This window comes from Pseudorca crassidens, chromosome 20 (assembly GCF_039906515.1).
Source record: "Pseudorca crassidens isolate mPseCra1 chromosome 20, mPseCra1.hap1, whole genome shotgun sequence".
In the NCBI taxonomy this organism is placed as follows: domain Eukaryota; kingdom Metazoa; phylum Chordata; class Mammalia; order Artiodactyla; family Delphinidae; genus Pseudorca; species Pseudorca crassidens.
In genome coordinates this window covers 4,254,932-4,279,391 of record NC_090315.1, presented here as the reverse complement: position 1 = coordinate 4,279,391, position 24,460 = coordinate 4,254,932, and the positions used below count along the sequence as shown (strand labels likewise).

The 24,460-nt window shown below is 55.0% G+C and overlaps 1 protein-coding gene across 6 annotated transcripts; it reads left to right on the top strand.

Annotated features, from left to right (window-relative positions):
- The first annotated feature begins 1,907 nt into the window (after nucleotides 1-1,907).
- On the top strand, nucleotides 1,908-19,463 carry ZNF444 (zinc finger protein 444). Of its 6 annotated transcripts, XR_010939274.1 has the most exons (5): nucleotides 4,558-5,198; nucleotides 11,964-12,297; nucleotides 16,710-16,794; nucleotides 18,290-19,178; nucleotides 19,250-19,463. XR_010939274.1 is itself a non-coding variant. In XM_067720578.1 (4 exons), the coding sequence occupies exons 2-4, from the start codon at nucleotides 11,986-11,988 to the stop codon at nucleotides 18,871-18,873; spliced, it is 981 nt and encodes a 326-aa protein (XP_067576679.1). In that variant the 5' UTR covers nucleotides 1,908-2,131; nucleotides 11,964-11,985; the 3' UTR covers nucleotides 18,874-19,463. The 6 variants fall into 6 exon arrangements, 5 of the variants coding, with proteins under 5 accessions (XP_067576679.1, XP_067576675.1, XP_067576678.1 ...); XM_067720578.1 differs by lacking the exon at nucleotides 4,558-5,198 and adding an exon at nucleotides 1,908-2,131 and having other exon boundaries at nucleotides 18,290-19,463; XM_067720574.1 differs by having other exon boundaries at nucleotides 18,290-19,463.
- The last annotated feature ends 4,997 nt before the right edge of the window (nucleotides 19,464-24,460 follow it).

Below are 24,460 nucleotides of genomic sequence, written 5' to 3'. Positions count from 1 at the left end.
CATTGTTCACCCTTGACTGGTACCTGCGGCCTGGTGAAGATGATTCACTCTCAAATCCAGCCCCCCACCACGCCCCCCCGCCCCGGGAGCCCTCACTGGGGGGTGCAGTCTTACACAGACACACCACCCATTCATCCCAGGACTCTTCCCCTCCTTTGTTCACAGGCTCATCCATCACCTGTTTATCCAGTAAACGTTACCGGAGCCTCCCGGGTGCTCTGGGCTGGAGACCCAGACGTGAACCCAACGCCCTCCCGGCCCTGGAGGATCTCCCTGCTTTAAACACCATACAAAGAGAAAACGTTAATTATTATTTTGAGTAATAATTACATTGGTGCTACAAAGGAGCCGAGCAGCTTCTATAGGGTATGGCTAAGTTTGCTGCCAAAGGAATTCTCGCCCTCGGGCCTGGGAAGAAGGGTGACAACCACTTTCCTCCCATGCTTATTTACTCATTCAGGAGCAGGCCCCAAGCTGGGAGCTGGCAACAACTGGGTCTGTGTTATTGAGTTCCTCACCAGAGGGTCGGCGGGGCAGACACACACACACACACACACACACACACACACACACACACATAGTTGAAGCATGAGGTGGAGAGAGAAGGGGCACCGTGGAAGCTCAGATGAGGCCCTTCATCCAGGTTTATTGCGGTGGGCATAGTCAGGGAGGACTTCCTGGAGAAGGCAGCATCTGAATTGATCACTGAGGGATGTACGATGTTACCAGGTGAAGAAATGGAAGGAGGACATCCAGGGAGTCCTTCTTTCATTCTATTCCTCACCAATAACTATGGTATACTTTAATGCTGGAGAAACAGCCGTGGTGTGTGGATACTGCATAAACCATCAGGTGATGTTACATGAATGGCTACTTAATTTGCGGACCCAATGAAGAGTGAAAATGCAGAGCCTCATGTTAAAAAAAAAAAAAAGCATTTAGAATTTGAAGATGGGGACTTCCTTGGTCATCCAGTGGTTAAAACTCCATGCTCTCAATGCAGGGGGGCCCGGGTTCGATCCCTGGTCAGGGAACTAGATCCCGCATACCACAACTAAGACCCAGAACAGCCAAATAAATAAATATTTTTTTTAAAAAAAGAATTTGAAGATGGCCACAGGAGAGCATTAAACCGAGCGTGGGGCCCTGGGCAACCATACAGGTTGCAATTCCAGGGAACTGGCCCTGGATGTGTGTGTGACTTTTGTCACCTTTGCTTTCGAGAGCAGACAGCTTGGCATGAAAAGGCTTGAGGGGATGTGATGGTAAAGAGGAGTCTGGTCGGTTAATTCAACCATGCTAAGAAGGACCAGGTTCATGGGCAGGAGATCTAAATAGACATTTCTCCAAAGAAGACATACAAATGGGCAATAAACAAATGAAGAGAAGCTCATCATCACTAATTGCTAGAGAAATGCAAATCAAAACTACAATTTAACAAATGCCGTGAGCGTGTGGAGAAAAGGGACCATCCTACACTGTTGGTGGAAATGTCAGTTGGTTCAGCCACTATGGAGAAACAGTATGGAGGTTCCTCAAAAAACTAAAAATAGGGGGGAAAAAAAGGACCAGGTTCCCCCCTCTCCTCCCTTCCATCCTAAGTGGGATCTCCGACTGTCACCCCTCATGGCGGCCGCCGCCGCTTAAAGTGTCACCCACAGACCAGACAGTGCAGGACCACTCTGACTGCTTACCTCCTGTTTGAGAGTTGGGGAAACCTCTCCCTGAGGTGCCCCACAAACCTGCCTTCACGCCTCATTGGTCAGAGGGTGTCACACACCTGAGCCTCAGCCAATTGCTGGCAAGGAGAACGGGAGCGTCTGATTGGCTTAGGCCAATAAGCACTGCCCTTTATTGGGCCCTCATCATTCCCACAGGACTCTGTGTGCCAGGTCACTTCCAACTCGGATGAAGACACTGATGAACTGGTCCACCCAGGGTGTTGCATCTCCGCGGAGGGGTGCTGGGGGCCGTTCTGAACCTGGACACACCCACTGTGTGATGCTGAAGCTCGGAATGGACCCAGTTTGCCGTCTGCCCCTGTATTCTCTGAGCCTGCCCAGGAGCTGTCGTTATGATAAGTGCCCAGTACACAGGAATCGGACAAGTGATGAGTAGAGGATAGTCTGTGGTGAAATAAGCTGTTTCGTTCGTTACATGGTGGTGGGCTGGGGGTGGGGTGGGGTCAACTTTGCATCCGGGTTGGGCTTGCCTTCATTAGTGACTCAATGATAGGTAAAGTGAAAAATAGCTAATGTTTATCGACTGACGCCTTACTCTCTGCCGGCAGTGTCCTAAGTGCTTTGCATGTATTCACTCGTGAATCCCGACAGGAACCCTGAGGAGTGGTTACTATTCTAGCGTGTGGCTGAGGCGTGGATGCACGTGAGGAGCATAAGAATGCCCTGGAGGGCTTGTTAAAACAAAGTGCTGGCCTGCCCCCTGAGGTTCTGAGTTGGGGGCCGAGAATTTGCATTTCTTATTTATTTATTTAGGCTGCGCTGGGGTCTTAGTTGTGGCACGTGGGATCTTTAGTTGCAGCATGCGAACTCTTAGTTGCTGCATGCATGTAGGATCTAGTTCCCCCGACCGGGGATAGAACCCACGCACCCTGAATCGGGAGCACAGAGCCTTATCCACTGCACCACCAGTGAAATCCCAGAATTTGCATTTCTAACGGGCTGCTAAGGGATGCTTTGCAGCTATTTTGGGGACCGGACTTTGAGAACCACTGTTAGAGGAACATTTGCTTGCCAAGCCCCTGCACTCCTTCTGCGGGGTGCCCTCTTGTAATTTGCACAAAGGCACCACATAAGCTAGAGGAATCCTGGGTCTGAAAGGGTCCGATTGAGTCAAGGGTTTAAGTTTTTTTTGTTTTTGGCTGCACCGTTCGGCATGCGGTATCTTAGTTCCCCGACTAGGGATCGAACCCATGTCTCCTGCAGTGGAAGCTCGGAGTCTTAACCACTGGACTGCCAGGGAAATCCAAGGGTTTAAGTTTTAAGAGGCGCCTTCTGAGGAATGGACACACAAAATGTGGTCTATCTATGCAATGGAATATTATTCAGCCTTAAAAAGGAAGGAAGTTGTGACACCTGCCATGACGACATGGATGAAACTTGAGGACATTATGCTAAGTGAAATAAGCCAGAGTCACAAGAGACAAGTACTGTATAATTCCACTTACTTACTTGAAGTGTCTAGAATAGTCAAATTCATAGGGAGAAAGTAGAATGGTGGCTGCCAGGAGCTGGTGGCAGGGGGAATGGGGAGTCAGTGTGGACAGTTTCAGTTTTGCAAGACGAATCGCGTTTTGGAGATGGATGGTGGTGATGGTTGCACAACTATGTGAATGTACTCAATGCCATGGAACTGTATTCTTTTTTTTTTTTTTTGGCTGTGCCGCGCCGCTTGTGGGATCTTAGTTCTCCGACCAGGGATCAAACCCGTGGCCCTGCAGTGGAAGCGCAGAGTCTTAACCACTAGCCCGCTAGGGAAGTCCCCTGGATTCATTTTCTAAGAGGGGAGAAAACTGGGGGGAAAGCAAGCTTCTTTGCTGGGGGAGGGGCAAAATATTCTCCTCTGCCCACCTTAAGGTTTGAGATGTCCCTTAAAAAATCCAAGTGGAGGGCTTCCCTGGTGGTGCAGTGGTTGAGAGTCCGCCTGCCAATGCAGGGGTCGCGGGTTCGTGGCCCGGTCCAGGAGGATCCCGCATGCCGCGGAGCGGCTGGGCCCGTGGGCCATAGCCGCTGAGCCTTCGCGTCCGGAGCCTGTGCTCCGTGGCGGGAGAGGCCACAGCGGTGAGAGGCCCGCGTACCGCAAAAAAAAAAAAAAAAAAAAAAAAAAAAATCCAAGTGGAGACGTCAAGTGGTCAATCAGAAGTGAGTGGGAACAAAGATCAGTGTTTTCCTGGAGCAGAAAAGATGCCTGTGTGGCTGGAACACATTGGGCAAGAGGGGAGAAGTGGGCAGAGAGGTGGGCCAGGGTTGGTTAGATCAGTGAGGAGGTTGGTTTTCACCCGCTCTCGGACAGGAGGTTGTGACTCAGCCACTGACCGCTTGTGAAACCAGGGGAAAAGTGATTGTCCATCTAATGAATGATGGTTACGCGCCAGCCACTGTCACACCCTGTCTGCACACCAGTCCGGACGGTGGAGGTGGAGGCGAGGGGAGTGTCCTTCTCACCCTTCCTGCACCGAGGAAACGAGGTGTGGATCAGGCGTTGACTAGCCCTGGGTCCACGCGGCTCCTGGGTCGTCCTCCGGCCTGGAACCGTCTGTGCACGGAGCTCCAACTCATCTTCCCGTTGCTGAAATGGGGAGACTGAGGCCCTGTCCAACGGGGGCACGTCGAAGACTTTCAGGCAGTTCCCTCCCCGACTCAAAGGGGGGTAAACTGAGGCCAGACACCGCGTGCCGGACTCACAGAAAAGATCAGGGCGCCTGGGTCGGCCCCCGGCCCACACTCCCCTGAGGCCGGCAGCCGGCTTACGTTCGGATCGCGCATCAACCTCAGACCGCGCATCAACCTCGGACATCACTGCTTCTGCCCGGGTGGGGGTGGGGTGAAACGCGACCCGTTGTCAAGGAGACGCACCCCGCAGGCCCTGATTGGCGTAGAACTCAGGCCCGGGCCGCCCGCTCCTAGGGTACAGAGGCCCCATTTCCTGGGGGCCAGGAGCCTCTAGCCTCCTCCAGTTTCCACGGCAACGCCGCCATGGCTCCTCCTTCTCCCTTCGCCCACCGGCTCCCGCCTTCGGCACGTCTGCGCATGCCCGGGGCCCGCCCGCGCGCGGGCCAATGGGAAGACCTACTCGTGCATTCTCGGAAATGTAGTCCAAACCCTGGCGCTCTGAAAGGCCATGTTTGCGAGGACCCATAGGCCGCTGGCAGCCCTTCGATGCATCTTGGGAAATGTAGTTCCTGCTCTGGCGGAGCCATTCGGGGACGGGAGTGAGTGGGTCGCCACGGCGAGAGCCAATGGGAATCCACTTTTGCCGCGATGCTTCGTGGGAGATGTAGTTCTGGGTGAAGCCGGCGGGGTAGTTGGGGGAAAGGACCACTGGGTTTCTGGGAGTGTTGGGGGGAGGGGGACAGATGAGTTTGGCGCAAAGCCTGCCGGGGCATGGAGTCCTGGTGAGCTTTGTGCGCATGTGCGAGGTGGCGAGGGGGCTTGGGGGGCCTCGCCCGGGAGAGTGAGGTGAGCAAGGGGGGCAAGGAGGAATTGGAGGGGGCCGGTTGGACGAGCTTTGGGGAGAGGGGGGCTGGAGGCCGGAGGAGGAAGGAACGGGAGGGTTGGGGGAGGGAGTGAAAAGGGGGCCCGAGAAGAAGGGGGAGGGGGAGGGGAGCGTGAACGGGAGGGGGAGGGTCGGGAAGTGGGAGGGGGTTGTGGGTCCCGGAGGCGGAGAACGCGGGGGAGAGTTGGAAACTGAGGAGGGGTAGTGGGGGAGGGTCGGGAAGTGGGGGGAGGGGGAGGGGACTCCAGCAGCGGGTGGGCTGGGCCCTGCCGAGGAGTCCGGGGGCGCCGGAAGGACCGGGTCGGAGAGGTTTGCTGGAAGGGGCTCTGGGGGAGGGTCGTGGTCCAGACGTGGGTGGGGTGCAGGTGGTTCACGTCGTGCATGTCTTTACAAGTTGGGTCTCACTTTTGTGGAGTTGTGAGATTCCCGAGGATGAGCTGAATTGTCCTCTTTCTTTCTTTCTTTCTTTCGGGTGCCCTCCCCCCCCACTAGCTTGTTGCAAGGGACTAATTTCGTGGGCGTGCAGTGCTTCAAGGCTGTGTTTGCTCTTGTTAACGTGTGAGGCTGCCCTCCTCCCCGTCAGCCCCCATCACCCTCTTTTATTTGCTATTTTAACCCCTGCTCTTTCTCATACTTGGATTGAATGTGTGTGCTTCTCATCGAAGCTATATCCCTAGCATCTCACCAAGTAACAGTAATAGTAAAGGTTAACTCTGGTTGAAGGCTTGCTTAGCACAGCTGGGTGCTCTTCTCAGCATCTTTGTTTTTCTTACATCTTGAATTCTTACTGCTACTCTTGGGTATGACTTCTCTCCCCATTTTACAACCCGGGAAGGGAGATTTAGTGTGTAAAAGGTTCTATACCTTGTCCTGGGACGACTAGCTGGGAGAGGGCAGGGCTGGGATTTGCTCCAGGGCCCTTTGCTCTGAGTAAATATTTGTTCAGTGGACTGGTGGTTCTCCACCAGGGTCAACTGTACCTGCCCCCCTCCCACCTCGAGGCACTCTCTGGAGACATTTTTGATTGTCACAGTTGGGGAGATACTGCTGGCATACTGTGGAAGGAGGCCAGGGATGCTGCTAAACACTGTAGGTTGCATAGGATGTCTGCCACACAGAATTGTCCAGCGCTAAATGTCACTAGTGCAGGGGTGGGAAGCCCAGGCGTGGGTCAGCAGGTCTTCACTGAACGCTTCTTCTAATTCATGCTCCTAGCAACCCCTGTGGGGAAGGAGTTACTCTTAGATCTGTACTACAGGTGGGGAATTTAAGTCCAGAGAGGGCCCAAGGTCACACCACCGATAAATGGCTGAATTAAAAGCGGAAGCTGGGCAGGCAAGCTCCAGAAGCTGTGTCTCTTTGTTTTTTCCATTTTTTTTTTTGCGTTTTTTAAAACTTATTGCAGTTTAGTTGATTTACAATGTTGTGTTAATTTCTGCTGTACAACAAAGTGATTCAGTTATACACATATATACATTCTTTTTTATTTTGTTTTCCATTATGGTTTATCACAGGATATTGAATATAGTCCCTATGCTCTACAATAGGACCCTGTTGTTTATCCGTCCTATATATAATAGTGTGCAACTGCTAATCCCAAACTCCCACTCCATCCCTCCCCCACTCCCTTGGCAACCACCAGTCTGTTCTTCCAGAGCCCTGCCTCTTAACCATTAAGTTAATGCAGCAGGCGTGGGCTCTGAATTCGAATCCTGCCTCTCTGTCACTCTCTGCATGTCCATTTCTCTCCTTCTTTACAGTGGGGCTCATCTCCCCAAGTCGCAGGGCTGTTGGGAGGGACGGGTGGGGCAGAGTAAGACACAGGCCTCGTGGTGGTCTCCTGAGGCCTCCAGGGTGCCTGGTGGGGCTGGATGATGCTACCGGGACACACAAAGGCGTGTTACAGTTGCTTTCATGGAGGCAGCACAGAGCACTGTGGCAGCTGCTGGAGCCACTGGCCCTCACTGAATAAGAGGAGTTGCTTTCCACAGCAGAGGGACCTTTTGTGTGTGTGGATGTATTTTGCTTTGTTTCTTCTTGTTTTTTGTCAAGCTATAATTGACATATATTCATTTCAAGTATACAACATAACGGTTTGATATTTGTATGTATTGCAAAAGGATGACCACAATAAGTCTAGTTAATATCCATCGCTATACAGAGTTATAGAATTTTTTTTCCATGATGAGAACTTTTTTTTTTTTTTTGCGGTACACGGGCCTCTCACTGTTGTGGCCTCTCCCATTGCAGAGCACAGGCTCCAGACGCGCATACTCAGCGGCCATGGCTCACGGGCCCAGCCGATCCACGGCATGTGGGATCTTCCCGAACCGGGGTACGAACCCGTGTCCCCTGCATCGGCAGGCGGACTCTCAACCACTGCGCCACCAGGGAAGCCCGATGATGAGAACTTTTAAGAGCTGTTCTCTCAGCAACTTTCTTTTTTTTTAAGATACATATTTTTTAATGCTTTTTTAAAAAAAAATTATTTTATTTATTTATTTTTGGCTGTGTTGGGTCTTCGTTGGCACGCGCGGCCTTTCTGTAGTTGCGGCGAGCAGGGGCTGCTCTTCATTGAGGTGTGTGGGCTTCTCATTGCGGTGGCTTCTCTTGTTGCAGAGCACGGGCTCTAGGCGCGTGGGCTTCATTAGTTGCGGCACACGGGCTCAGTAGTTGTGGCTCACAGGCTTAATTGCTCCACGGCATGTGGGATCTTCCCGGGCCAGGGCTCGAACCCATGTCCCCTGCATTGGCAGGCGGATTCTTAACCACTGCGCCACCAGGGAAGCCCAACTTTCAAATATACAACAGAGTATTATTAACTGTAGTGGCCAAGTGGTACTTTACATCCCCAGGAATTAGTTCTTTTGTAACTGGGAGTTTGTAAGTTTTGATTCATTTCACCCATTTTGCCTACCAGCGCCCCCACCCCTGCTTCTGGGAACCACCAATCTGTTCAGTGTATCTATGAGTTTGCTTTATTTTTGTTTTTTTTGGATTGCACATGTAAGGGGAATTATACATTTGCCTTTCTCTATCTGATTTATTTTGTCTTAGCACAATACCCTCGAGGTCCATCCATGTTTTCACAAATAGTAGGATTTCATTCTTTTTTATGGCTGAATAATATTCCATTATATTTATTTATATATGTATTTATATTTGTATATTCCGCTTTATATATATATATATACACACACACATATATATATATATTGCATCTTCTCTGTCCATTTATCCATCAACGACACTTAGGTTGCTTCCATGTCTTGGCGGTTATTGTAAATAATGCTGCTATGAACGTCGGGGTGCGTGTGTTTTTTCAGATTAGTACTTTTGTTTTCTTTGAATACATACCCAGAAGTAGAATTGCTGGATCAAACGGTAGTTCTATTTTTTTTTAACCTATTTTTTTTTAAATTAATTACTTCTTTTTTTTTTTTTTTTTTTGGCTTGTGTCGGGTCTTTGTTGCTGCGCGCGGCCTTTCTCTAGTTGCAGCGAGCGGGGACTACTCTCTGTTGCAGTGTGCGGGCTTCTCATTGCGGTGGCTTCTCGTGTTGCAGAGCACGGGCTCTAGGCGCATGGGCTTCAGTAGTTGTGGCACACGGGCTTGGTAGCTGTGGCTCGTGGGCTCTAGAGTGCAGGCTCTGTAGTTGTGGCACACAGGCTTAGTTGTTCCGTGGCACATGGGATCTTCCCAGACCAGGGATCGAACCTGTGTCCCCTGCATTGGCAGGCGGATTCTTAACCACTGCGCCACCAGGGAAGTCCCCAGTAGTTCTATTTTTAATTTTTTGAGGAACCTCCATAGTGGCTGCATGGGGTGACCTTATTTATCAGTCAGTATGTGCTTTCTCAGGAGCAGCCCCTGAGCTTGGTGACCCTGGGACCCAGGGAAGAGTCCGTCTGGCCCTGCCTCAGGGGCTAACCTTGGACAGCTGAGAGCGTGGGTCCCTGAGGTCACAAGGCCCTTCAGCGTGATTCCCAGGGCCTCACTCACTCAGGTGAGACTCCACTCCTGTCCCGGAGGGACCTTTCTCACAACAGAGCAGGCTTCTCTGCCTCTTTTGAGACTCGGCTCTGGCCCAGGTCTTCTGGGAAATCTTTCCTGCCGCTGCTGGGCTAGTCAGTCCTTAAATGGAAGGATGGGTGGGTGGAAGGTGATGCTGTGACCAGCTCCAGGGCCAGACAGACGCCAGTGTGAGTTCAGCCCCTGCCACTTATTAGCTGGGTGATTTGGGGCAAGGCCTTCACATTCTCCATCTGCAAAATGGGGGCAATAATGCTGATTACACAGGACCGGTCATCCTATAAATTTTCTGTCAGTGCCAACCAGCATGCTGGGCTCTGTGTATGTGGCCTCTTGCAACGCTCAAATTCTAGCAAGGGAAATCAGCGCCCAGACATGGGAAGACCAGATCTTATTAAACGCTGAGATGAAATTAATACGGTGACATGACAGTAACTGCAGGGGAGGGTGTGTAGGTGATTCAGGGAGGCTGTCCAAGGAGGGAAGGATGGCATCTGGGCCTCAGAGGTGAGAAGGAGCCAGCGGAGCAAAGATGGAGGTAGAGAATGGCAGTACCAAGGCCCTGAGGTTGGGCCAGCCTTGAGTCTTAGAAGATCATCAGTGTGTGGCAGACAGGCATGGCTGTGCGCCAGTAAAACTTGACTTAAACAAACAGGCTGCAGGGACTTCCCCGGTGATCCAGTGGTTAGGACTCTGCCCTTCCAATGCAGGGGGTGCAGGTTCAATCCCTGGTCGGGGAACTAAGATCCCACATACCACACAGTGTGGGAAAAAACAAACAAGCAAACAAGAAAAGACAAAGCAAAACCCAGGCTGCAGGCCAGTGGCTCCTGAAGGTTTTAAACTCAGGACCCCTTTATACTTTAAAATTTTTTTGAAGACCCCCCCAAAGCACTTTTGCTTACAGGAATTACATTTATTGGTATGTGTCATGTTAGAAACTAAAGCTGAGAAAATTTCAAAATATTAATGCATTTAGAAATTGCAGTAATCAACTTTCCATATGTTAAGATTTAAATTACACTTTTTTTCTTAATTTTTTTTTATTTGTGTGTAGTTGATTTACAATGTTGTGTTAGTTTCAGGTGTACAGCAAGGTGAGTCCATTATACATGCATATATGGCCACTCTTTTTCAGATTCTAGTCCCATATAGGTCATTACAGAGTATTGAGTAGAGTTCCCTGTGCTATACAGTAGGTTCTTATTAGTTATATATTCTATATATAGTAGTGTGTATATGTCAGTCCCAATCTCCTGATTTATCCCCCCCCAGCAAATGACAGTTTATTTTATTTATTTTTTAAAAATAACACTTTTTAAATGAAAAATAACCATGTTTCCCCAAACGAAAAGCTGGAAACATGGCATCATTGTCTTGCACATCTCAGTGTCTGACTTGAACAGCTGGGTTCTCCCATCTGCCTCTGCTCGCAGCCTGTGGCCTCTGGAAGGCCCCAGCATACACTCAGGAGAGAATGACAGTGAAAGAGGCTGGGAACCTGTGTTAGGAAAATAGTTCTGACCTCGAGGTACCCCCCGGAAGGATCTTGGGGATCCCAGGGGTCCCCAGCCCATTCGAGGACCACAGTTCTAGGCCGGGGTTTCTTAGGGGCTGGGTCTTTCTCTGCTGGGGGGCCGTCCTGTGCACTGTAGGGTCCTTAGCAGCACCCCCAGCCTCCACCCACCGGATGCCAGCAGCACCGCCACCCCCATACAACAAGACCTTTCTAGGTGCCTCCCCGGGGTAACATCACCCCTGGTCGAGAGCCACTGCTTTGCGTCACCCCGCGACTGAAGCCGCTGCACGTCTGTTTCCTCCTTCAGGAAGGGGAGGAGGAAGTGGAGGGCACACGGCTTCCTGGGGGCGCCGGGGCACAGGTCTTAGAAAAGGAGAATGGGGAGAACGGATAAGGGGGGCCTCTTGCAGTCTCTCGCGTTTCCCTGTACGCAGACGTGATTGGGGGCCCCTGAGCGTCGTGGCCTGCTGGGCGGCCGTGACAACACCACCGACCAGGCAGCTTCAACAACAGACGTTTATTCCTCGCAGTTCTGGAGGTTGGGCGTCCGGGATCAGGTGCAGCCAGGCTCGGTGTCTGGTGAGGGCCTCTTCCCGGCTTGCAGATGGCTGCTTCCTGCGGTGTCCTCACACTCAGGGGAGACAGATCTTCGCTTCCTACGAAGACGTTAGTCCTGTAGGAGCCCGGTCTGATGACCTCATTTAGTCTTAATTTCCTCCTAAAAGCCCCATCTCTAAATACATTTGGGGTTAGAGCTTCCACATATGAACCTGGTGGGGGGTACGGACGGACATAGTTCTGTGCACACTGGCTAGTAAGGAAGAGATTGGGGGGGCTTTGGAGCAAGCATCCTAGGGTGTCTGCCTCGGGGACGTGGGTTGGGACGTAACCAGGCATCGATGGTGGTGATGACAACTCACATTTTCTCGAGCATGTGCTACGTGCCGGGATCCGTTCTAAGATCTTGGTGCGCGGAGAGGCTGCGGGGCTAGAGGGAGGACAGGGAGGCCACACGAGGCCGGCGAGCGCGGCGCCGCCGCCGCTCCTGGGTGGGCGTGGGCGGCGCGCACGCATGCGCGCACGGAGCGTGGTTTTCGACCCCATGCCCATGGCAGAGGCAGGGGCTTCCGGGGGATGGTCGGAGTTGGGTTCTCACCGCTACCCTTCCCCCCCGACAGGCGCTGCCGTCCCGCCGGCCCCATGGAGGCCCCGGCCGCCCAGCCTGTGAAGCAGGAGTGCCGGGCCGCCGAGGGCCTGACCCTGGACTCGCCGTGGCACCGCTTCCGTCACTTCCACCTGGGCGACGCCCCGGGCCCCCGCGAGGCGCTGGGCCTGCTGCGCGCCTTGTGCCGGGACTGGCTGCGGCCCGAGGTGCACACCAAGGAGCAGATGCTGGAGCTACTGGTGCTGGAGCAGTTCCTGAGCGCCCTGCCCGCTGACCTCCAGGCCTGGGTGTGCAGCCGGCGGCCCCAGAGCGGGGAGGAGGCCGTGGCCCTGCTGGAGGAGCTCTGGGTGAGCGGAGGCGGCTGGCGGGAGGGGCCTGCACCGCCGCGTCCCCCCACCCCGGGCCTGCCGTCTGCCTTCCCCAGGGCCGGGGGTCCTCAGCTCCACACTGAGACAAACACAACAGGCTCCGTGGGACCCTGAGGTCCAGGGTGTGGTCAAGTCGGGTGGGAAAGTCAGGCCAGCGAGGACATTTAGAGGGACTGTACACAAGCCCACCCTCCTGATGCTCAGTGCAAGTTCGGGGTCCCCGGGACCACCCTCAGGTCTCACAGCTCAGTGGAAGGACTCAGAGCTCCATCCTGCGCACAGCTGTGGCTGGTCACAGCGGAAGGACACAGATTAAATCAGCCAAGGAGGGGGCAGCAGGGCAGGGTCCAGGAGGGTTCCTCCCAGGGGATTCGTGGGCGGTGCCAACTCCTGGCGACAACGTGTGCAAGACACAGGGAAGCATCACCAACCAGGGTGCTCCCCGCACCTCCGCGCCTGGAGGTGTTGGGGCTCCAGCCCCCGCGAAAGGCTGAGCGGATACCGTGTGGCCCAGAGCCTTCACATGAATTACGCTGTTGGACCAAGGCCACTGGCAGGAGGATGTGCTGAGTGAGGGCTCAGCGGTTCCCCTCCCAGTGTGAGGGCAAAGGCCAGACCTCTCTCTGGGTAAGGTCAGCCCTTGGCTGCACCCCAGGGGTCAGCGGACTGCAGCCTGAGGGCCACATCTGCCAGCCTCTGGGGCTGTGGTGTGACACAGCCTCACGGGGCCACGGCCTCACCATCCACTCTCCCGGGGGCAGAGCTGAGCAGTCGCGACAGGGACCAGAGGGCCCGCAGAGCCGAAAACCTTTGCCCCCTGGCCCTTTCAGGGAAAAGCCTGGGCACTGGGCAGGTACCAGGTGATTCGCGTGTGCAGAGTTCGGGGGTCCCAGGACCACCCCCGGGTTCAGTCGTTCATGGGAAGTACTCAGAGCTCGAGGAAAGCTGCTGTTCATCACAGTGAAAGGACACAGATTAAAATCGGCCGAGGGAGCAGGCGGGTGGGGCAGGGAGACCCTCACGGAGCTCCCTCGCCCCGGGTCACGTGGACAGCATGAGTATTGCCAACCAGGGGGCCTCCCCAGCCTCTGTAGACGTGGCTTCCCAATCGGGGAGGCTGACCTTAATCGCAGGTCCGTCTGAAGGTCAAGCTGATACAGCAGGGCCAAGCCTCCCCCAGATCGCACTATCAGCATGGCCTGCCTGTCCCCATGCAGTCCTGAGGGGTGGGCACTGGAGGCTATCCTCCTCTCCATTTCAGAGATAAAGGTATGAGGCTCAGAGAAGTCAAGTGACTTGCCCAAGGTCACACAGCCAGTTGGGGGGGGGTGAGAGGGACAGAACCCATGTGCTGTGGCCTGAGATCCCTGCCTCTGTCCCCTGCTGGGTGCCAACACCTGGCCCAGCATCTTCCTGGGGATGGGGCTCAGCCTTGGCACAGTCCAACATCCTGTGCCTGTGACCTGGAACCAGAGAGCCCGCAGGGCACCTGCAGGCCCCCCTTCCCCCCCCGCCCCGCCCCGAGCAGTAGAAAGTTCCCAGGCTTGTGTGCTTGGGAATCGCAGGGTGGCCGGTCAGTGCAGCTTCCCAGGCTCCACTCCGGGGCGAGCCAGCCCGCGTCCTGCTCCCCCCCTGCCTGCACACCGGCAGGCGTCGCCTGGGGTTACTGGGCCCCACTGAGGCCAGGGAGCTGGGAGCTTGGCGTCCGTCAGTCTGAGCGGGGTCTCCTAGTGAGACCATGTGCTGCCCACCTCCCCCCACAACTGACCCCCCCGTGGGAAGTAACTCACTTGGGCCCCCCAAGCAGGTCTGTGGCTGGAGGCGCCCAGGACCCAGGTGGCCCCGTGCCAACCCCACCCCACACCTCGGCACGCCCTTGTCTTGACCCTCTTCCTCGAGGAGCATGTCCTGAGCCATTGGAGCAAAGGCAGGTGGCTGGACACCTCCATCCCTCTGTCTGTGCACTTGCTCAGTGTCCATTGAGGGCTGCGGTGAGAGGCTCTGGGGGTCGGGACCCTCTGAGGTGGTGGGGATGTAAAATGGTGCAGCCGCGGTGGGGGGCAGTCTGGCAGTTCCTCGGGTTGAACGTGGAGCGGCCACGTGGGCCAGCAGCCCCACTCCTGTGTGTGAACCCAGAGAAGTGAAAACACGTCCACACGTACCTCGCATGCGATACGACCTGAGTGGTAGCAAGTCAGCGTCACTTGTAACAGCCAAAAAGTGAAAACAACCCTCACATCCACCGGCTGGTGAGTGGATCGACAGAACGCGGCCTGTCCACGCAGCAGGACACCACTCAGCCATAGAGGAGTGAAGCCCTGACGGGCTACACCGTGGGCGAACATCAAAAACACGAGGAAAACATGAAAGAAGCCGGTCACAAGGGCTTTCCGTTGCATGATTCCGTTGCCGTGAGATTCGCAGAAGAGGCAGGTCCATAGAGGCGGGGAGCAGATTAGCGGTTCCCGGAGGCTGGCGGGGAGGAAATGGGGAGTGACTGCTGACAGGGACGGGGTACGGGGGCTGGGGGTGATAAAAATATTCTCGAATCCATTGTGGTAATGGTTGCACAACGGAATGTACCAAAAACCGGGGAATTGCAATTTAAGTGGGTGAGTTCTCTGGCATGAGTCATGTCGCGATAAAGCTGCTGTTTATAAAAAGATTGGTGCCAGGGTCAGCACAGAAGTGGGACAGGCCAGTCCCCGCCCTCCTGGAGCGTGCGAGCCAGGCAGCTCCAATGGGAGGCCGACCAGGCCTTTTGCGGGGAAAATGACCATACCAACTGTTCCCGACATCTGAAGAGGAAGGAACGTCCCAGCTCATTCTACAGGGCCAGCGTTTTCCTGGTACCAAAACCAAGGGAAGACAACTGTAGGCCTTCTTCCTTAATCTCAAAATAATGATGTTGAGTGAAAGAAACTAGACCCTCCCCCCCGAAGAAGTACCGATTTACTGTATGGCTCTATGAACATGAAGTCCTAGAAGACAGAGACCACTGTATCGTGCCGGGAAGCCCATCAGTGGTTGCCCTGCTGGAGGGAAGGTGGGAGCCACGAGCACATACGCACGTGGAACTCGGGTCGTGTGCCGTGAACCATGTGCATTCACTGTACGCGTGTCACGCTTCGGTGAAGCTGCTGGGAGTGCAGTGTGGAGGGTACCAGGATGGGGGCGCCCTTGAGCCTGCGGGAGGTGGCAGAGCCGGCGCTTGGCCAGGGCCTGCAGGGTGTGTAGGAGGGCAGGCCGGGCACGGGTGGGAATGGGGCTCCAGGCAGAGGGAAGAGCGCGTGCAGAAGCGTGGGGCTCTGAGCGCCTGGCACACTCAGGACACCATTGGCCCTTTGCTGTTGCCTGGGCTTGGAGGTGCAGGCGGGGCCCCGGGCAGAGGTAGGAGCTGAGCACGTGGCAGTGACCAGGCCACAGCAGACGCGAGTGACGTGGCAGCACCTGCGTTGCCGTAACGCCCTGAGCCACACTAGTGTGCTGCAGTAGCAAGGTGACCGCGTGGATTCTCCCGCCACCACCAGACAAGGTGGGCACTTAGGGATTCCTAACGACGAGCTTTCATAAAAGGCCCTGGAAGCTTCCTACCATCTGCTCGCCAGCTGGCAGAATTGTCGGCATCTGCAGCCTAATAGCTGCTTGGGTCCAAAAGCACTGAAACAAGTGAAACGTGAGAAGCGGGGTTGGGTGCCTGTAACCCCTGACAGCTCTTCCTCATCAGCACCAGGAGAATTCTGGTCTTTTCCTGGAGGCATGGGCTCGAGGAACAATGAGAAAGAGTATAAGGGAACCAGAGTAGTGTGAAGCTGCTTTTTAAACCACTGGTCTGGCTGGCGCCATGCTGCTTGGAGCTGTCCACCGGCTGAGCTGGGAGAAGTTCCCTTTTCAACTTGCTTTATTTTTTGCTGAGTTAAAAGTAGCTTCTCTGTTTTCCTTCTGCATTTTGTCGAGGAGTTTGCAAAAGGCATTAAAAAGCTAAAATAAGATTCAAAGCAGGTGCATCAGTTATCTGCTGTGTAACAAATCGCACCAAACTTAGTGGCTCAGAACAGTAAACATTTGTCATCTCAGGCAGCTTCTGTGGGTCAGGAGTTTGGGGCAGTGCTGGCTGAAGGTCTCTCACGAGGTTGCATTTAAGACCGACTGGGGCTGTCCTCACCTGGAGGCTGGCCCAGGGCTGGAGGATCTGATCCTGAGGCGGCTCCCGCACGCGGTGGTCAGCTGGAGGCCTCCGTCCCCGCCACATGGGCCTCTCCGTGGGGTGGCCGAGCACCCTCCAGCTTGGCAACCGGCTTCCCCCGGAGCGAGCGGTAGGACTGAGAGGGAGAGAAGTAGAGGCTGTGGCTCAGGTTGCTCAGTTGGGGTTGTGGTATCTCTGGTTTCAGGGACCAGCAATGAGGGCACCTCGGGATGCGGCAGAAGGCTCCGGGGTCGGCGTGGGAAAGGAAGACGGTGGGGTAACGCCCTCAGGTGAGCAGCTCACTCCTTCCCCACAGCGCTCCCAGCCCCGGGGGGCCCTCTCCTGTCCGCCCTTTATTTGTCCAGTGAACATCCCTGCTGTGAGCCAGGCCCCGTGCTGGCACCAGGACGGGAGCTGAATCAGACACGCCGTGCCCTGGAGGGCACGGCGAGTGGGGGGTCAGACAGGACAGCGAGCACCCATGATGCGCCAGGCGTGGTCCTGCCAGCTCGCCAGAATCCCGCGCCCGCCCTTGAGATCCCCGGCGTCATCAGCTACCTTTTGTAGCTGCAGGAACCCAGACCCAGAGCAGTGAAATAACTCACCCAGGTTCGGGTGCCGGCCAAGCCAGGGTTGCACCCCGGCAGCCTGACCCCAGAGCCTTTGAGCCCCAGTTCTTCGCGTGGCGAGACCTCCTGCAGTCATGCTCCTCCTGACCCAGGCACTGTGCAGGACTCTCTTCTCATTGGCCAGCCTGGAGCCGAAGCCCCGGCCGGGAGCTGGGGAAGGTGCTGGCTCCACCCCGACCACAGGCATTAGGGTGAGGAAGGGAGAATCAGATTGAATCTCGTCAAAGCGGGGAACAGACCCGGGAGGCAAAACCCGAGGATGCCCACCAGAGGCAGAAAGGTGACTCTGGTAGCCGGCCTGGACTCAGGCGCCTCGAGACCCGGTGGGGGAGGGTGGCGCTTACCTTGTGCCAGGGCTGTGGCTGGAGAGGACGGAGGAGCTGAGGATCATCTCTGAGGCCACGTATAGAGGTGTCAGGATGGGGGCCCTTCTGATGACATCATCAGGATCTGTAGAGCCCGGGTCGGCGGGGGGGGGGGGGGGTGCCTGTGGACCTCCAGAGAGGCGTGGGTCGGAGAGGGAGCAGCGCTGGGACGGTGACTGGGAACCCGAGGCAGTGCCCTCTTATGCCCCTCAACGGGGACCACAGCGGGGGTGGAATGAGACGGCACACCAACGTGCTCGGCACTGTGCCGGCACAGAGGGAGAGACTAACAGGTTTTTATCACACCTGTCCTCGTGTGACACCTAAAGGTTGCTTATCTCCTTGGAATTCCATAGAGCAGTTTGGAAACCTGAAGAAAGGAAATGTGTGGTTCATCCACCCACCCGACTTATCCATCCCCACTTACCCACCCGTGCACCCACGCATCCATCCATCACCCAATCCATCCACTCCAACATCCGTCTACACACTCTCATTTACCACTTACCTACCTATCGATTTCCTCCTCCTGTCTATCCACCCATCCATTCGTTTATTGGGCACTTACTCTGCACCAGGCCCTGTGCGGTACGGGGACCCAGGGATGAATCAGAAGCTGGCGGACAACGCTCTTCCCTCCCGGAGGGCTCCCTGGCATTAAGCGTTCCCCTCCTGCCCCGGGACCACCCCTCTAGGCAGGACACGGGCCGCCCTTGCGGCCTTCCCTTGCCCGGCTGTGCCCTGCGCCCGCCTGTGCCCTGCGCCCGCCCTGACTGCACCTTTGCCTGCAGGAGACGCGGCCCCCGGGGCTGAGGAACTGGCGACGGGGGACGCCCAGGCCGCGCGCCCTTACAAGCAGGAGCCGGGCAGCCCCCAGCCAGCGCCACCGCCCCCACCGGCGCCCGGCCTGCCCGCCTTCCTGGCGGCCCCGGGCTCTGCGTCCTGCCCCGAGTGCGGCAAGGCCTCGCTGAAGCCGGCGCACCTGCTGCGCCATCGGCAGAGCCACTCGGGCGAGAAGCCGCACGCCTGCCCCGAGTGCGGCAAGGCCTTCCGGCGCAAGGAGCACCTGCGGCGCCACCGCGGCACGCACCCCGGCGGCCCGGGTCCGGCCCTGCGCCCGCTGCCTGCGCGCGAGAAGCCACACGCCTGCTGCGAGTGCGGCAAGACCTTCTACTGGCGCGAGCACCTGGTGCGCCACCGCAAGACGCACTCGGGCGCGCGGCCGTTCGCTTGCTGGGAGTGCGGCAAGGGCTTCGGGCGCCGCGAGCACGTGCTGCGCCACCAGCGCATCCACGGGCGCGCGGCGGGCGCGGGCGGGGCGGCGGCGCCGGGCCCCGAAGGCGGGGGTCCCTTCCCGCCCTGGCCGCTGGGGTAGCCCCCGCCCCGCCGTGCAACCCCTCCCGTTCCTCACCGGCTCCTCTGCCCCCTGTCTCTCTCCTCCACCGGCCCCTCCTTTGTCCGAACCTCCTGGTGCCCTAGAGCTTTCTGTTCCTTACCAACTCTCACTTTATGTCCCAAACCTCACTCCTGTTCGGATCTCACGCCGTCCTCGTCCTCGCAGTCTCTCCCGCCTATAGAAGGAGACTCCGCAGTCCTTCCCTCTCCCGGGTGGGGGGCAGGACTGGCCAGGAGCAGCAGGCGGGGCCCCTGGTCTAGAGGAGGCTGGAGGAAGGGGACTGGGTCTTGTTCCCAGGAGACACCCCCCAGGACGGAGTGGAGGACGGCTCTGACAGGACACCCCCCCCCAGGAGGCACCCCCCCCAGGAGACACCCCCCAGGGCGGAGTCGGGGACGGCTCCGCCAGGACAGACCTGGGTTCTGGCAGTGGGCTCCCTGGTCTGGCTTGTCTCTCTGCGAGCCAGAAGGCATGGGATGGACAGAGATGCCTGCCCGTGGGAAGCGTGTCGGAGACGACAGTTCACCAGCATCTGGAGAGTAATAAAGCCACTGATAAGTTGTGCAGACCCCAAGTGCCGTGCGTTCTGTCCTGGGGGCCGCCCTCCCCAAGCTGCCCAGGATGGGAGGGGCATTGTGGGCCCCACCTCAGACCTTCCCAGCTGGCAGGGCCCTGGGCCCAGGGGGCTGGTTCCTTGTCCTTGAGCCTAGAGATGAGATGAACCCCGTGAGAGGTGACAGAGATGAGTTCCCGTGGGGGTCTGCACTGTGGGGGAAACGCAGGCACACGCCACCTTATGGAGCCCACTCACTGCCCCAGGAGCAGGTCTCCCTGCTTCCACTGCACACAGGCCGGACTCAGCCCAGCACCCAACGGCTTGGGTTGGAGTCTTGGCCTTAACAGCTCCCAGGCTCCATGATCTCAGGCCCCTGAGAAGGGGCCCATTCTGGAAACTAAATGACGGAATGACAGCAAACGCTTGCACTGCCAGGCCAGCAGAAGCAGTGAGCACCGAGGGCACCTTTAGTGGCAGGGCTGTCCTTCCACACTCGAGGTCCATGTGGCCATGTCTATAGCAGAGGAAGCCGGCTTCAAGAGGCCACGTCATCTGCTGCAGAACCTCACAAGGGAGCTGGCAGGAGCACAAGGCAGGAGAGTGGAGGTGTCAGGCCACGGGGCTGGGGGCTGAAGACTGGGTCTGACAAGAGCGTGCCATGCGCCAGCCCCTCTTTCAAGCACTTAAAGCCATCAGGTCTTTTAATCGTCATAACCCAAGGAGGCAAGCACTGTGGTTACTCCCATCATGCAGATGAGGGGCCCAAGTTATCGAAAGGCTGCGTGGTTGGGCCGCAGTCACAGATCTGAGCTGGGTGTCTGGCCCCGGCGTCCTGACGTCTGCTCATCACCCAGCAATAATACTTAGTCCAGCTCCTACCGTCGCTCAGGGGCCCCAGCCTCTGCCACCAGCACAACCGTGGCTTGGGCTTGTTAAGCCTCCATCCCTGACCTCCGTCTGGGGACCTCCTACCCCAACACACTGCATCCATCAGTGTGGACGGTCCCTCGAGATGTCCCACCCCCTCCACCTTTGTGTCACTGGGGATCACAGTGCTGGATGAGCCTCAGGCATGGTAGGGGTTGGAGGGGGAGAAAACACCTCCGACAGCTGGGAAGATGAAGACAGCTGGGAAGATGAAGAGCTCTGACAGCTGGAGGTTCGCCTGTTTCCACGCAGGTACCACCCCCATCTGGTGCAGGCAGGCACCCCCTTTCTGCCTGCCGGGGAGCGCTGGTCCCACCTTGGCTCCCACACCTGGTGATGGGCCATGCCTTCCTCCAAGGCTCACACAGTGGCCGGGGTCAGGGTGGGAAGGAGAAGCTGGGAGGCTGAAATGGAACAGAAAGACCCTCTGCACGGCGGTAGGAAGCATGTGCCCTGCTGCTGACAGTGCAGGCGGGCGCAAGCAGAACCAGCTGGCAGGACTCCAGATTCTGTAGCGTGTCAGCATCGTCCGTGGTGGACTCACGCCCTGGCCCCCGCCCCACCCCGATGAACTCCCGTGCTCGGCCACACACAGGAGCACTTGTGTAGCCCTGTGCCTCGCAAGGCTGTTCGGACGTCCACCCTGGGAGAGGGGGCAGAGGAGGTGCACGCACGCTGTTCAGGAAAAGTTGTCCAAAACCCAGAAATAGGGTGAGAATTCAGCTCTGCAACCTTATAAAATCATGCTAGAGTGTTAAAAACAACAACAACAACACCACCCCCCACCCCGAGTTTCCTGTAACTCCTTGCAAATGAAACTGTGTCGGGCTAACAGTTGTTTGGAGAGGGGTTGGTTCACCACTCCTGCCAAGTCAGAGGTTAACTCGAACACAGCGAGGTGGGTGTGGGGACCAGGTTTATTCTGTCTGGCAGAGGAGCAGCCAGGTGTGGAGGTTGACCGTCTGGTGCGGCATGAACCAGTTTTAAGCAGCAGCCCCGCTTCGGCATCCCTCCCCACCAACCACACAGCCCTGGTTCATCCAGTCCTAATCCAGCAAGCGCTGCATCCTGCTGGTCTGTCGTAAAGAAGCCCAATAAGTCATCAACCCAGCACTGGTAACTACTGGTATGAGATTTTTTTTTTAATCAATAATTATGACTTTACTGAATACTACCCAAAGCTGGAGGCAATGAACTAGAAGTATCCGCAGAAGCATGACCTTCTCTCTTCGAAACATTCCAGGCGGTGACAGCAGGGAGAATGAAAGAAAGATAATCAGATCTCTTGCACCACCCCCACCCCACTCACAAAATGGCACAACACATTCCATAAACGCAGGAAAAAAAACAAGATACAATGGGTTCCCCGGGTAACCAGTGAGGAGATGGAGGTCCACAGACCCGCAGGGAATCTACCACAATCCCACAGTCGGCCAGTGAGATGCAGAGATGCCTCCTCACGGCCCCTCTCGAGTCAGGGCAACGACTGAAGCTTGACTCCCCAAATCCCTTCTTTTTGGGGCGTGAAGTGGTGAAAACAGGAGTGGGGAAGTGGGGGGCACTGGGATGACACTGACCTCTGGGTTATTTACGGGCAGGAGAGGGAGAGGGGTCTTAATCCTAATCCAGACCCGCAGCCCCAACAATAACACACCCATGTCCTTTAGAGGGTTCATTGTAATCCCCTGATTTTGGTCCAAGATGAGGAGGAACTGATTGAGGGAGATGCAGGAATATTCAGCACAATGGACAGAGGTGCTTGCTCGAAGCTGAGCCACGGGAAAGAAGGATGCCTGTCTCCTGACGCCCCGGAAATCTCTCTTACCTCCTTTCTCAGGCAGGAAAGAGAAATAAAGCTTTCATGCAAATGGTTTTCCAACTGCACAAGGACGTCCTGTTTGTTGCTTCATTGTGTGTGTGTGAGGGGAATTCTCTGGTAAGACTGAAAAGACAAGTATGGGTCTACAACTTTCAATCTGAGCAGATTTTTACAAATGCCAAGTGGCTGGACCACACATCACGTGGGCAGCGGTTTTTTAGAACTGCCTAACTCAGAAGACGTAAAATTCAAAATCATTCACGTGTCTGTTTAGAGAGAACCCCCCTTTCCCATCAAAACATTTAACAGCCCTCCTCAAACCGTCATGGTAACCAGAGTTGTTAACAAGAAGTACACAGCCTGCCAGGGTCATGACAAGGTCTGGCCCCATCTTTTTATTATGATATTTTAGCTCATTTTATTTTACTATTAAAAAAATTTTCTTTTCACTGTACAGTTTTGCAGACTCTGAAGGAACAGAGTCACTTGTGCCATATCTGACAGGAGCATTCCCGGCAGAGCCAATAGCAGAATGCTCTCTCCTTTCCCACACTTTTCAAGATTCTACCCCCTTTTCCATTCCACTAATAGTATCTGTGCACCTACAAGGGAGGCCAAAGCTGGAGAGATGCAGCCACTCTCTGCATCTCTTCTCTTGAAGGAGTCATCTCCCCCACAAGCATCTCTGTACCATTGACTCAACATCGAGAGCTTGCCTTGTGTTCTTCTCTCTTTTAAAACTTTTCACAACTTGGGCTTCCCTGGTGGCGCAGTGTTTGAGAGTCCGCCTGCCGATGCAGGGGACACGGGTTCGTGTGCCGGTCCGGGAAGATCCCACCTGCTGCGGAGCAGCTGGGCCCGTGAGCCATGGCCACTGAGCCTGCGCGTCTGGAGCCTGTGCTCCGTAACTGGAGGGGCCACAACAGTGAGAGGCCCGCGTACCGCAAAAAAAACAAAACAAAACCTTTTCACAACTTAACAACAAAAAAACAAACCACCCAATCAAAAAATGGTCAGAAGACCTAAAGAAACATTTCTCCAGAGAAGAAATACAGATGGTAAACAGGCACATAAAAAGGCTCAACATCGCTAATTATTAGAGTAATGCAAAACAAAACTGCAATGAGGGATCACCTCACACGAGTCAGAATGGCCGTCATCAAAAAGTCTACAAATAATAAATGCTGGAAATGGTGTGAAGAAAAGGGAACCCTCCTACACTGTTGGTGGGAATGTATGTAGGTGCAGCTGCTGTGGAAAACAGTATGGAGGTTCCTCAGAGAACTAAAAATAGAATTACCATATGATCCAGAAATCCTACTCCTGGGCATATATCCAGACAAAGCTATAATTCAAAAAGATACATGCACCCTTATGTTCATAGCAGCACTATTCACAATAGCCAAGCCATGGAAACAAACTAAATGTCCATAAACAGATGAATGGATAAAGAAGATATGTATACATACACATATACACACACAAACACACACACACACACACAAAATGGAATATTACTCAGCAATAAAAATGAATGAAATGATGCCACTTGCAGCAATATGGATGCAACTAGACATTATCAAACTAAGTGAACTTAGAAAGAGAAAGACAAATACCATATGATATCACATATATGTGGAATCTAAAATATGACACAGATGAATCTATGTATGAAATAGAAACAGAACCATGGACATAGAGAACAGACTGGTGGTTGCCAAGGGGGAGGAGCTGAGGAGGGATGGAGTGGGAGGTTGGGGTGAGCAGATGTAAGCTTTCATATATAGAATGGATAAACAACAAGATCCTACTGTATAGCACAGGGAACTATATTCAAAATCCTGTGATAGGGGAACTTCCCTGGTGGCGCAGTGGATAAGACTCCACGCCCCAATACAGGGGGCCCAGGTTCGATCCTGCTCAGGGAACTAGATCCCGCATGCATGCCGCAACTAAGAGTTTGCGTGCCACGACTAAGGAGCCTGCCTGCCGCAACTAAGACCTGGCACAACCAAATAAATAAATAAATATGCCCCACCCCCCCCAAAAAATCCTGTGATAAACCATAATGGAAAAGAATATTCAGAAGAACTGATACATATATATAATCTGAATCACTTTGCTGTACAGCAGAAATTAACACATTGTAAATCAACTATACTTTAATTAAAAAATTAAAGTAAAAAATTTCCACATCTTGCTGCCCACTGCCTGTTAAAGGCTAAGCCATACTATTCCATTGACTCCCCATCATGGCTGTTTTC

Bases quoted from the DNA above. Each gene is read 5' to 3' on its own strand.
- ZNF444 (XM_067720574.1), top strand. From the start codon at position 4,861: ATGTTTGCGAGGACCCATAGGCCGCTGGCAGCCCTTCGATGCATCTTG. The intron at 12,298-16,709 runs GTGAGCGGAGGC...CTCTGGTTTCAG, and splicing joins CCCTGCTGGAGGAGCTCTGG to GGACCAGCAATGAGGGCACC. The intron at 16,795-18,289 runs GTGAGCAGCTCA...CTTTGCCTGCAG, and splicing joins CGGTGGGGTAACGCCCTCAG to GAGACGCGGCCCCCGGGGCT.